Here is a 14503-nt window from a genome sequence, read left to right as displayed (position 1 = left end):
CCTTAAAAGAGTATCTATTAAAAGTTTTACTTTTTTCTGTAATTTTTAATATAAGACATCTAAACTCTTAGATAAACAGTGAGTTGATCCTACTAGTAACAAAATATGGCATGATTCCAGAAACAAAAATGTATCTTTTCTTTTTTTTTGCATTTAGGCTTTTCAGTCACTATGCAATGATTATCGATTCGCCAAGGACAGTAACAGTCAGATACTGGAGAAAAGGAGATATGAGAAACATCTTTTATTTTTCTCTAAAGAGGTGAAAATAAGTAAGATTTCTTATATTTCTCACTCGTAAGATTTTTAAACTCTTAAAAATGCAATTTCCTCTTTTCAAAGCACATGCCATCTTAAAAAAAAAAATCTTAGCAATGTACATTTGCACTCAAAGAAAAACATGCAGCGCCATTGTCTTCTGACAAAATTCTGCATAAAAAAACCCCACGCAACTTTCTGCAAATATGTTCCCTCTTAATCATTTAGGGACTCCAAACCACAAACATTCAGTGCAACATTTATTGTTTCTTATTTCCGTAGGAAACACAGGACCAACGATGTCTTCTGACTAGAACTGTTTCCTGATGGTTGAGCAACAGTCTCCTTCTGCTTTACTTTAAAGTACTCTCTTAACTCGCTGATGTAACTAGAATTCAGTACAGCTTGAGGATCCAAGTGGAGGATGGAGGAGAAATACTTAAGGTGTACCCTGTGCCATAAACTTAGGAAAAAAAATTTACAAAGAAAAAAAAAAAACAAACCTCAGATTTTATCAATGCACCCTTTTAAAAAGTTTTTTTTTTTTTAAATTTCTGAAAGCAGCTTAATGTGATCAAAAGCAGTTCCTGAGTAACTGCAGTAAACAGTGTCTCTTTAAAATATACATATATATATGTGTATATATACATATACATATATGTATCTGCAACTTAGCTCATTTTGGTTCTGCCTTAATTTACCTCCCCAGCTTTGAGTTCAGTCACAGTTCCTTTCGTCAGTTCACAATGTGCAAGTACAACAGCATCAGCTCTGAGAGTTGGCATGGTGCAGATGTTTGTCACTTCTGTGTGATCATGGGCGTGTCTCAGGCCAGGTTTCCAGAGTCACTGCAGGTCACAGTTCTCTTAATTTCACAAAACCTGTGAGAGCCACAGACACTTCACGTTTTCTTCATCAGACGCCGTGACTGCCACTTGTGGAGCTTGTTGTAGGCTGTCTGGAGCATCTCTTCTATGTGACTTACCAACTGAAAAACACGGCAAGACACTTAAGCAGTAACTGGGCAAAGGCTGGGGAAGTTCACGCTTCCGATCCAGATCTGGCACATACTGCCGAGTGCAGGTCCCAAGCTCGTTTGTATTACCCCAACGAGCAACCTGCAAGCCCTCTGTGAAGGTATTTTCAGACACGTTCTGTATAAAAGGTAAGAGATGGTAGGACAGAGGCTGGAAATTCACCTGCTCTGTCTGGGTCGTAGTGTCTGTGCTGTCATTAACCAGCTATAGGACAACATGGAAGCTGAAACTGGGCTCTAGGCCTCAGGTTCTTCTGTCAAATGAAGGAGGTGTACGAATTTGATGAGTTCTAGATTTAAACATTAGTCTGTTGACTAAGGCCAGGATAGGGGCATCAATATTATTTTACAGAACATTTGAAAAATGCCTTACTCTCCTGAAGATTCTGATGTAGCAGGTGTGGGATGAGATCTGGAATCTTTGATGTTCAAAAGCTCCTGGAGCTAATTTTGCTGCACAGCCAATCTTGTTGAAGCACTTTTCTAAGTTTTTTATGGTCTTTTCCAGCTCCAATGTTATGGAATTTCAATATAACTCAGTAGATTAAAGAAAATCTAAACGGTGTCAATGCTTCACGTAAGTATTATGTCATATCTTAGGTCAGGACTATGTATCTTGAGTAGAAAAAGATTTTACCCTTGTCATGGATATAACTAGCAGTCAAAAGGGCCACAACTGATCTAAGTTGATAAAGACTCCTGAAGGAGAATGTCTTCACAATATGTTTCTTTGGAGACGGACAGTGTTTATGTGGTGGGAAGTAATGTCCTGCAAAGTTTGCAAGTCAGTTCTGGCAGTATGTGGACAGGGACAGGAAGTCCTAAATCCTTTTAGCATGTCAATGACTTAAAACACTCTTATTTACCCCATCTATTATTATTATGGGGGGACGAGGTTTTGTGTTATTTAGTTTTGTCTGGAAAGTATATAAAAATCATTTATTTTGCTTGATGGGCACCAGTCGTTCCATAGTGCCAATGAGGAGATGAATGCCATATCCTCATGTAAGGTTGTACAGGCATACCTTGTTTTATTACGCACTTTATCGTGCTTCTCAGTGTACCTTTTTTTTTTTTTTAAACCAACTGAAGATCTGTGGCAACACTGCACTGATCGAGTCTATCAGTGCCATTTTCTCAGCAGCATTTGCTCACTCTGTGTCTCTGTGTCACATTTTGGTAATTTTTTTTTTTTTTTTGAAGACTTTTATTTATTTGACAGAGAGAGAGAGAGAGGGAGGGAGTAACGGGGGGGAGGGGGGCATCAGGCTCTCCACTGAGCAGGGAGCCTAATGAAGACTCGATCCCAGGACCCTGGCTGGGATCACGACCTGAGCTGAAGGCAGATGCTTAACTAACTGAGCCACCCAGGCACCCCACATTTTGGTAATTCTTGGAACATTTCAAACTTTTTCATTATTATTATAATATTGTTATGGTAATCTGTGACCAGTGTGACTTGGATGTTTCTGCAATTATTTTTGGGGGGGCACCACCAACCATGACTCTAAGATAAATGTGTGTCTGACTGCTCCACTGACTGGCTGTTCCCCCCTCTCTCCCCCTCTCCTCGGGACTCCCTACTCACGGACACACAATACTGAAACTAGGCTAATTAATAACCCTACAATGGCCTCTAAGTATTCAAGTGAAAGGAAGAGTCACATATCTCACACTTTAAATCAAAAGCTAGAAATGATGAAGTTTAGTGAGGAAGGTGCGTTGAAAGCTGAGACAGGCTGAAAGCTAAGCCTCACTGTGCCTGTTAGCCAAGTTGTGAATGCAAAGGAAAAGTTCTTGAAAAAAATTAAGTGTTATTCCAGTGAATATACGAAGGAATGGTAAGAAAGCAAAACAGCCGGGGTGCCTGGGTGGCTCAGTCATTGGGCATCTGCCTTTGGCTCAGTTCATGATCAGGGATCAAGCCCTGCATCAGGCTCCTTGCTCAGTGGGAAGCCTGCTTCTCTCTCTCCCACTCCCCCTGCTTGTGTTCCCTCTCCCGCTGTCTCTATCAAATAAATAAATAAAATCTTGAAAAAAATAATAAAAATTAAAAAAAAAAAAGAAAGAAAGAAAGAAAAGAAAGCAAAACAGCCTTACTGTGGTATGAATTTTTAGTGGTCTGGACAGAAGCTCAAATTAGCCACAACATTGCCTTTAGCCAAAGCCTAGTGTAGAGGAAGGCCCTAACTCCCTTCAGTTCTGTGAAGGCCGAGAGAAATGAAGAAGCTGCAGAAGAAAGCCCAAAGCCGGCAGAAGTTGGGTCATGAGGTTTAGGGAAAGAAGCAGGCTCCGTAACACAGAAGTGCAAGGTGAAGCAGCAAGCGCTGATGTATAAGGTGCGGCAAGTTATCCAGTTGTAGCTGAGTTAATGAATGAATGCAGCTACACTAACCAACAGATTTTCAATATAGACAAAAAGCCTTCTATTGGAAGATGCCATCCAGGACTTTCATAGCTGGAGAGAAGTCAATGTCAGGCTTCAAAACGTCAACGGACAGGCTGATTCCCTTATTAGGAGCTAATGCAGCTGGTGACTTTAAATTTTAGCCAATGCTCACTTACCACTCGATTATCCTAAGGCTGTTAAGAATCATGCTAAATCTCCTCTGCCTGTGCTCTCTAGCTGGAACAACAAAGCCTGGATGACAGCGCACCTATTTATAACATGGTTTAGTGAATACTAAGCCCACTGTTGAGACCTACTCAGAAAAAGATTCCTTTCAAAATATTACTGCTCATTGACAATGTACCTGGTCACCCAAGAGCTCCGATGGTGAGGTACGAGATGAATGTTGTTTCCATGCCTGCTAACCCAACATTCATTCTGTTGCCCATGAGTTGAGAAATTTTGACTTCTAGTCTTATTATTTAAGAAATACAATTCTTAAGGCTATAGCTGCCATAGATAGGGACTCCTCTGAGGGATCTAGGCAAAGTAAAATAAAAACCTTCTGGAAAGGATTCACCAGTCTAGATGCCATTAAGAACATTCGTGATTCATGGGAGGAGGTCAAAATATCAACATGAACAGGAATTTGGAAGAAGTTGATTCCAACCCTCATGGTTAATTTTGAATGGTTCAAGACTTCAATGGAGGAAGTAACTGCAGGGTGGTGGAAACAGTAAGAGAACTAGAATTAGAAGTGGAGCCTGAACACGTGACTGAATGACTGCCATCTCATAATAAAACTTGAATGGATGAGGAATCGTTTCTCAAGGATGAGCAAAGACAGTAGTTTCTTGAGATGGAATCTACCCCTGGTGAAGATGCTGTGAAGATTGTTGAAATGACAACAGGGGATTCAGAATATTACACAAACTTAGTTGATAAAGCAGCAGCAGGGTTTGAGAAGGCTGACTCTGAAGAAGTTCTAATATGGGTGAAATGCTAAGACACAACATCGCATGCTACAGAGAAATTGTTCACAAAAAGAAGAGTCAACTGATGGGGCAAACTTCACTGTTGTCTTATTTTAAGAAATTGCCACAGCCACCCCAACCTTAAGCAGCCACCAACATAGAGGTAAGACCCTCCACCAGCAAAAAGATTATGACTCTCTGAAAGCTCAGGTGGATAGCAATTTTAGCCATAAACTTTTTTAAAATTAAGGGATGTACGGGAGTGCCTCAGTTGGTTGAGGGCCTTCGGCTAAGGCTGTGATCTTGGGGTCCCAGAATCAAGCCCCACATGGGGCTCCCTGCTCAGCAGGGAGCCTGCTTCTCCCTCTCCTCCCCACTTGTACTCATCCTCACGGTTTCTCAAATAAAAATCTTAAAAAAAAAAAAAGGATGTACATTATTTTTTGAAGATGTAACTATCACACACTTCAGACTACAGGAGAGTGTAAACGTAAATTTTATATGCACTGGGAAACAGAAAAATTCACTTGAATCACTTCACTGTGGTGGTCTGGAACCAAACCTGCAACATCTTTGAGGTAATGCGTGCACATGGCCTCGGAATCCTTTTGACCACAGTGCTCGGGGCGGTTCCAGTCAAGGCACCTGACCTGAAACCTGCGTTGTCCTTGCTCACGCAGGAAGGTACTTCAGGCTTCTTTTCTGATTATAAGTTCTACTGTTATTTTGAGAAAAACCACTTAGAACTTTTAGGGAATAAACACCAAAAACCTTACTGACGAAGAATTTGAAGCTTTCGCTTGTGTAACTCCTCCTTTTGATTAACCTACTTACGGAAATACTAAATCCTAAACTTGTATATACTCTTCCTTCCCGGTCGTCCCAGAAGATTGCAGAACAGATAGGAAAACCGGTCTCGAGCAGTTGCTCTAGCCTTGTATTAAAAACAATGTTAAAAATCCTGGGCACGGAGTGACACTGTTCACTCGCTACCTCACACACAGCCGTGCCTCTGCGGTGCGCCATCGGGGAGGCTGGAGGCAGCACCTGTGAGGTTTACTGTTCCAGAGGAGCGGTTCCGCCTGCCTCTGCAGGGTTAGGTTTGTGCTTGCTCCTCGGGTTTTCAAAACAGTAATTTTCTAGGAACATACACACAGGTTCTAAATCTATAAAACAAAGCACGGAGATGACTGGGGCACCAGGCTGGCTCAGTTGGTAGAGCACGCAATTCTTGATTTGGGGTTGAGTTCAAGCCCCACAACGGACACGGAGTGTTTTAAGTAAACAAACCAACCAACCCCATGGAGCTGATTATTGTAAATGCTGGGGTTAGTCCTGGCCTAGCAAGAGTGTCAAGGAGGGGCAGGCAACTGGCCAGGGAACTGGTACTGTTCCATTTCTTCTGATGATTTGTGGGTAAATACTTGTTTTATTGTTTTAAAAAGTGTTAGGTATTTTATACACTCTTCTGAACGTATGATACATTTTGCATTTAAAAAATAGTGCTGTGAGGGGCGCCTGGCTGGCTCAGTTGGAAGAGCATGCCACTCTTGATCTCGGGGTCGTGAATGAGAACTCCACACTGTGTGTAGAGATTACTAAAAAAAAAAAAAAAAAAAAAACCTAAAAAAAAAAAATCATAACTCTCAGCAAAAAAAACCCAAAACCCCAAATGTATCTACTTATTCACATGTTAATTTCATTATCTTGCAACACAGAGAAAGAGAATCAGGCCAAAATCACATTGTTGACTTACATTTGTGCTTAAATACTGTCTCCGAATTTTTTCTTGGAATGGACAGAGCTTCGTAACTTGAAATCGTTCCAAATTACTTTTCATTTTTACTACCTACAAAAGATGACAGAAATAATAAATTACAGAGAAATCTCAAAGAACCTACAGGCAGCAAGAGAAAAACACAAGGTTACTTAAAAAAAAAAAAAAAGATTAATTGGTCTCAGGCAGAGAAGCAATATCTACCACCACTCAGTGATTCATCAACACCTTGGTTCATTAATAATGCATATCCCTCTGGATGTTTTTTGTGTATGTGTATAAACACATTTATTATACTGTTTTAAAACTTCACTTATTTAATGTGAACATCTTTCAGTCATTAAATACTCACCTAAGCCATCATTTAAAATGGATACATTGTATTTCAATGTATGCAGAGCAAACACTTCTTAATAAAACCCCTTCTGGTAGATAGTTAGGTCACTTCTACATTTTCTTTCAGACAGTGGTAGAGGAACATCTCTACTGCTAAATATTCTTAATTATTCCCTTAGGTTAAATTCCTAAATATCGAATTTCTGGGTCAAAGCATTTTTAAAAAAGGTAGTATGAGTAATGGAAGAAGGGACTCCTAGTAACCTGGCCATCAGTGATTATTTTAAATTTTTGTTCTTTTAAAAACCATGGATTAAAAAAATGCTCTTTCACTGTACCTTTTTTTTTTTTTTTTTTAAGATTTTATTTATTTATGTGACAGAGAGACAGCCAGCGAGAGAGGGAACACAGCAGGGGAGTGGGAGAGGAAGAAGCAGGCTCCCAATGGAGGAGCCCGATGTGGGACTCGATCCCGGAACGCCGGGATCACGCCCTGAGCCGAAGGCAGCAGCTTTAACGACTGCGCTACCCAGGTGCCCCCCTTTCACTGTATCTTTAAAGATAATTTATTTGAATACTAGTGAGTATGAAAATTTCCTCTTAGGTTTACTGAGCCAGCTTCATTCTTTAGTGATGTGCCCGTTAAAAGTCTCTTGCCTATTATTTTTAATGGGTTATTTAACCTTTCTCTTAACGGTTGTCTAAAAGAGCTATCTATATAAACTATTACTATTAGTATTATAAATATTTTCCCACTTGTCAACTGTCCTTTAATTGGTTAAAAGGGTTTTAGTGTTAAACAGCTAGTGCTATATTTGTTGTCAATCTCAGTTTGCATTTCATTACCTCTAAAAAATATACCAAATAAATAATTTTACTGATGTAACTTGTTTTGGGTCTCTGTTCTTCAATTGCTCCTAGTGGCTTACAGCTAGACACAAGTTTTAAGATGTATAATCCTAAGTTATAGAACTGGTCAGGATCTCAAGTTTCTTCATCTATAAAATGGGCTTCAGTACCTACTCCATTAAGATGCTGTAGGCTTAAATTAACGTATGCAAGTAGCTATCCGAGCGTCTAGCACATGGTAAGTAATACAATTTTCTAATTTCAAAATAACACTTCGCTAAGTCACACTACCACAGAGCTGGCTGTGTTTGGAATCAATTCTCACCTTTTCTTCTAGGAATGGCGTATTAACAGGAAAGCAGGACCAGAAGTGCCGTAGAAGTTCCCCAACAGCCACATAAAGGTGTTTCAATTCAGACTGAATATCATTTGGCACCATCTCTGCAGAAGAAAGAACAGAATAAAAATTATTTCCACATACGTATAGTCTCTGAAAGAACGACCACTCACAGAATAAATCTGAACATGTGTACTTTGCCGATGCCAAACCAGGATGTGCTACCCTGAGATAAGTTAATGATTTTGTGGCTAACAGATCTTAGAATTTAAATTCCCTGAGACTTTGGAGCAAGTTTCAGGTTTCCCTTTATTCTAAGAGGTCGGAAAGTAAAGAAAAAAGCTTTCAGTATGATATAAGGAGACCAGCAATCTACCACTGTTTGTAATATTATGATACTTATGAAACCTAAGCTCTTGTCTAAATAGATCTCAGGATCTATATGCATAAAAACAGAAGTTCCGGAAACGCTCCAAAGAAAAACCAATCTAAGTACTTTAGCACTTCTCCCAACTCGCTCTTCAGAGCGCATGTGAGTGACAAAGTGGCCCGGCACATACGGTTTATGGCTTGCTGGGTCCCTCCCTGCATAAGTGCTCCTCCAGGTGACAGTGTTGTGATCGTACTACTGGCAGCGCTACTTGAGAGAACCTAAAAGAAATGAAGACACAGAAGGTGGTTTTCCTCTTCCCATCATATCACTTACATTTCAGTTTTACAGCAAAATATTCAACACACCTTTATTCCTGAATAACAATATGTAATTTATAGCAGCCCGAGTGAATGACTTTGTATGAGGCCAGAAACACAGTGTCCACACAAACAAAATACCTACCAGTCTTCCAGCAATACTAGGCAAGTCTCTAGACCTCAAAACTCATACTTTTGCCTAGTAAAGCCCTTTCTTAAGCGCCAACTCAACTTGTGAACTCCAACCACTGAAGGTAAAACTGAGTTTAAGAAAGCAAGTAAAACAACATGTTAACATGTGAACCTGCTGGCAGCTGGGGGGGGGGGGAACCCTCAACAGAGCAGAAATAGATCATTTGCCATTTTCTAAGGAAGCGAATACACCTAGCCAAAAGGGGAAAAAACATAATCCCCACTGTATCAGTATCAACAGTTAGGGAAATAATTGACCTATCTATTCAGTGACTGCCTAACAGAGGAACAAATCATTCAGTGACTAACTCAAATGCAGGGTTAGTATGGCTAAGGCTTTTCTTTTTTTCTTTTTTTTTTTTAAGATTATATTTATTCATTTGAGAGAAGAGACAGAGAGAGAGCACAAGCAGTGGGAGAGGCAGGAGAGGGAGAAACAGACTCCCTGCCAAGCCAGGAGCCCAACATGGGGCTTAATCCCAGGACCCCAAGACTGGCAGACCTGAGCCGAAGGCAGATGTTCAACCACCTGAGCCACCCAGGTACCCCAGTCTGAGGCTTTTTAATGATGTTTTGTAAGTAGAAATCCATGTGTATATGGACTGGACGAAAACAAATTTTCAATTTGGTGTAAAGGTACTGGACATGACAACCATGAGTCAAGGGAACATGGGAGTTCATGCTATTCCTATTTCTGTTTGTCAGAAATAGTATGATGTGTCAGAACCAGAAGCTGAGTTTGCTGAGTAGCCACGGGCTGCACCGACGACAGAAAACTTTTCGGGCCTTCTTGACTCAATTTATATTGTGTCTCAGATATGAAATCATTTTTGGGATGCAGAGTAGGTGTGGGCAAGAATTTATATATCTAAGATTGATTCCAGCTTAAAAAAGTTAGGATGGTCTACTTGGGGCCAAGGGCCAGATGTTGGACAATTATATTCCAGAAAGAAAAAAGTAGTCAAATAATCCTAAATCTATTACGTGTGCATATATATACATAAATATATTTCTCAGCTCTGCCTGTGGAGGGGACAATAACACCAGCAGCAAATGATACTCCAACAGCTAAGTACACTGCACCCATGTCTTGGTTTCTTTTCTCTTTTTTTTAAGGATTTATTTATTCTACACAGAGAGAGAATCTCAAGCAGACTCCATGCTGAGTGCAGAGCCCGACGTGGGGCTCGATCTCACAACCCTGATACCATGACCCCAGCTGAAATCAAGAGTGAGACGCCTAACTAACTGAGCCACCCAGGCACCCCCAGATCGTGGTTTCTAAATATACCCAGCACTAAAGACTGTGTGGCTGGAGTGGGGAAAGCATAAGATGAAGCTAGAACATCTATCTCTCTGTTCCCTAATGTAAGGTACTCAAAAATTGATGACGACATCATCAGAAAGATACAGGAGCCAGTGTGAGGGGCCTGGGAAGGGTCTAATTGCAAATTACTGGGTACATTTCTGGGGGTGACAAAACTGCTTTGTTACTTGATTGTGCCAGTGGCTACACAACTGTTTATGTTTATTAAAATTTGCAGGAGACTATAAAAGGTATTTCACTCTATGTAAATCACACCTTGGTTTAACAAAAAAACAGTAACAGTTGATAACCCACAGAAAAACGTAAGAACCCGTGAATCCATTCTGATATAAATAAATACATAAGAAGGAAGGGGAAGCTCCTCGTCTTAGCAGTGTCGAATGACAGAAGTAGAAGGGGTGATGGAATTAGAAAATCACCACTTGCGGCATCTGGTTGGCTCGGGTGGTTGGGTCAAGAAGTCGAGAAGTTGAGAAGACTCTCAACTTCAGCTCAGGTCATGCCTTCCGGGTCGTGAGATCGAGCTCTCCGTCAGGCTGTATGCTCAAGATTCTTTCCCCCTACCCTTCAAACTGCTTGTGCACTTGCTCTCTCTCTCTTAAAGAAAAAAAAAATCACCACTTAACCACCACCATGGTAGTAATTGTTTCTGGTAAGAATCACCAATGGATTCTAAAAAACTAATGGGTAAAAGTTTGATAAGAAGTATAATATTTACACAGTCTTTAAAGTATCTCTCAAGATAACTCATTACAAAGGGAAAAATAGTAACTTTCTGGTGGAGAAACCAGGTAGATACTACTTTACCCAAATGATCAGGAGTTAGGAAAAATAAATCTGTGCTTCCTGAAATGACACACTGAGGATGACACATCACGTCTGTGGTATTACTGACAAAAATCTGTAACAAGAATCCAATCATGAGGAAACATTAGAGAAACTCAACTTGAGGGCATTTTACAAAAAACTGGCTTTTACTCAAATATCAAGATCATGAAAGACAAAGATTGAAAAATGATTCCATCTGAAAGGAGACTAAAAAGACATGAGAACTAAATGCAACTTATGAACCTGAACTGGATGCTGGACCAAAAAAAAAGTTTTCTTTGCTGTTAAGGGACACTGGTGGTACAACTGGTAAAATTTGTGTTAAGACCTAAAGGATGGATAATAATGCTTTATCAATGTTAACTTACAATTTTGTAATTATGCTGTGTAATTTATGAGAAAATCTCGTTTTAGAAAATACAAAAAATACAAACCGAAATATTTCAAAGTTTCTACTCTCAAAATGATCCAGAAATTTTTTTTTGCAACTTTCTATAAATCTGAGATTTCAAAATAAAGAGTAAATCACAGTAAGTTCCAATACGTGACAAGCGCTATAAGACATGTATAAACTCTGCCTCAGGGTTTATGAAAACAGACCCCCGCCCCCCAAACTTGTTACTGGGAATATTGAGGATTTGAGGATTGCTTTACAGAGACAATGAAATTTCAGCTGAGTTTTGGATAATCATTAGGTCCTCAGGGGCAGAAACAGGCTTAGGGCACTCTAAGAAGAGAGAATGCTTTCTCCGTTTTCTAGGTAGTTTAGTGTGTTAGGCTGGAGAGAAGACTCTCGGTTGTGTGTGGAAGGGAATGGAGGAGATACGGCCGGGATTAGGGCCAGACCAACCGTAAAGGCACTGGTGCACCAGACAAAGGCATTCAGACAATGAAAGGGGGCAGTAAAAGATTTAAGCTGCAGGGTGATAAGATTAAATTTCTGTTTCTAGAAAGATAACTTATAGTGGCATTGTGGAAAACTGATCAGGTTTGCCTAAACCAAGGAGTCAAGAAATCCTGAAGAATGGACGGAAGTTCCTGATCAATTTAAGTATGAAAAAGAGGGACTCCTTGGTGGCTCAGTCAGTTAACCATCTGCCTTTGGCTCAAGTCATGATCCCAGAGTCCTGGGATCGAGTCTCACATTGGGCTCCCTGCTCAGCGGGAGTCTGCTTCTCCCTCTGCCTGTGCTCTAACAATTAAGTAAATAAAATCTTTAAAAAAACAATAAGTATGAGTAACAGCAAGGAAAAATAAAGACCAGATAATAAGCTCAATTTTATATATTCTAGTTTGAGGTCATACAGAATATCTGGACAGTGATGTCCAGAAGTTTTTTGGAAATCTGGGAAATTTTCCCAATAACAGTGTATGTGGAAGGAAAAAAATTAGCAATCACAAAACTCATCTATTTTCCATTATCATCTTAACTTCAGATAACTTCTGGAATAATCCAAATGCCTTTTTCCCCCTATCTCTTGATTTTTTCCCCAATTTATTTGCAGAAATAGGTCTTTAAACCCAATTAAAAGAGCATATATAGTTCAATATGGTTGTGCTCATAGACTGAGGAAAGAACTACAGGAATTCTGCTTTTCAAACAGTATGAGTCACCTACCTGAGTTAATCTGGGTGTATAAGCTTCCATTTCTTGCCTAATACTTTGAAAAGAATTAATAATGTCCTGACTCGTTGCATACTGTAGTGACTGGATTGGAGTTGGACCATGATAATACCTGAAGATTAGCAAAAAAAGAAAGAAATTACTCATCACACAGAATAAAGGCACTCAACATTTGTCCTTCAAATATTTTAGGAGTCTCTATGTAACATTATCTCCAAAGCAAAAAAAAATAATACATTTAAACAGATTTGAGTAAAATAACTTAATTGCTATAGGGGCAATAAGAAAACAGCACAGAGAATCACATTTTTATCTTGCATCTGCTCACTTAAGCATCCTTTTCTGAAATGCACAAAGTAAATTTTCAAGGGAAAAAGGATACCGTATCTTATGGTATTAAAACTTGAGAGCTATATATACTTGCAGAATATAGTCTGCAGTGATTTGTGTTATATAACTGTTGTGCCTTAAGTTAGTATTAACCAAACTCACCTATCTGACTTCTTGAGGTTTAGTGCAATCGTTTTTATGGAATTATTTTTCCCCAAGTCTTCATATTCAATGGACTCTTGTAACTTTGCCTGTAATTATCAACACAGCACTTTTTATGGTTAGCTTTTCCTCACAAAAATAAAACATGACTGAAAAAGTACAGAGAGTAAAGAAGTCTTCCCACTATGAACTTCGATTCCTAGACATGACCACTCTACAACTGGCTGAACTCATTTTCTCACCAACCACTTACAGAGTACCTGTTTTCCTACACTGTGACCATCTTAAGTATTACTGAACTTCTAGTTTTTAATAGTCTGGCAGGTGAAAATGGTGTATTTTACTATTCTTCCCCCAAAGAAGTAGGACCAATTTATCGTATGTGTTGCAAATACTTTTTCTTCTCATTTGTTGTTGTTTGGTTTTAATTATTCCCTTATTGCTTATTCTTCTGTCGATTAATTATTTGCTTAAATCTTTGATCCACTTAGTATTTATTTTGGAATAAGGAATCACAGTTTCTTTTTATTAATCAGTCCTCCTAACACCATTTGTAGAATAATCTGTCGTTTCCTATGGATTCTGAATTACCGTGTTTATCATGTTTATTTAATTCCTCCATGTATTTGGGTTTGCTTCTGTTCTACTAACCTGTTTTCTCCTGTGCTAGCAGAAGACTGCTAAATTTCTATAGCCTATGTTAATTATAAAAGACATAAGAAAGCAATCTACATGGCCATTTGTGAAAGTAATTCTACAATATTTCATCCCTTATGTAGCTATGAAATTCATCTGGTCAACCCTCATCCGTAGCTACCAAGAGTAGGATCAAAACGTTTTGGTTATTAAATCTCTCTCAAAAAAGATCCTCTCAGGGGCGCCTGGGTGGCGCAGTCGTTAAGCGTCTGCCTTCGGCTCAGGGCGTGATCCTGGCGTTATGGGATCGAGCCCCACATCAGGCTCTTCTGCTGAGAGCCTGCTTCTTCCTCTCCCACTCCCCCTGCTTGTGTTCCCTCTCTCGCTGTCAAATAAATAAATAAAATCTTAAAAAAAAAAAAAAAGATCCTCTCAAAAAAGATCAACCTGAAAACTTAGTATTGAAATTGCCCCTATATGGACAGTTTGAATAGTCCCCTTGTATAGGAACAGAGCTGATCATAGTACAAAATCCAGAGTAACACCATTCATCAGTCTCCCACTTTACCGAGGCGAATTTTTTTACTACTTTCTCAACTCTCCACCACCTTTCTACCAACTTCAAGGCATACCAAAATCTAATCTTTATTACTTTTCACATAAGATCAAGTGCATTTCTACCCCTGCTGTTCCTTACCTAAGTCATGTCCTTAACCTAACCTCCCATAACCCAAATCCTACACTTCTGCCAAGGCCTC

General features: G+C 39.5%; 1 protein-coding gene across 3 annotated transcripts in view; it reads right to left on the bottom strand.

The window, feature by feature from the left end:
• Positions 1-229: 229 nt before the first annotated feature.
• The window catches only part of GTF2H1 (general transcription factor IIH subunit 1), a 37014-nt gene continuing 22740 nt past the window's right edge, over positions 230-14503 (bottom strand). For all 3 annotated transcript variants that reach the window (XM_008686926.2, XM_008686925.2, XM_008686927.2), the window contains 6 exons: positions 13110-13198; positions 12612-12729; positions 8517-8607; positions 7945-8060; positions 6414-6506; positions 230-1246 (listed from right to left, as the gene is read on the bottom strand). In XM_008686926.2, coding sequence (XP_008685148.1) covers positions 1160-1246; positions 6414-6506; positions 7945-8060; positions 8517-8607; positions 12612-12729; positions 13110-13198 — 594 coding nt within the window. In that variant the 3' untranslated portion in view covers positions 230-1159. The remainder of the gene's footprint in view (positions 1247-6413; positions 6507-7944; positions 8061-8516; positions 8608-12611; positions 12730-13109; positions 13199-14503) is intronic.

Source organism: Ursus maritimus, unplaced genomic scaffold, assembly GCF_017311325.1.
Source record: "Ursus maritimus isolate PB19 unplaced genomic scaffold, ASM1731132v1 scaffold_23, whole genome shotgun sequence".
NCBI classification, from domain to species: Eukaryota; Metazoa; Chordata; class Mammalia; order Carnivora; family Ursidae; genus Ursus; species Ursus maritimus.
This window is presented reverse-complemented; position numbering and strand designations above follow the sequence as displayed.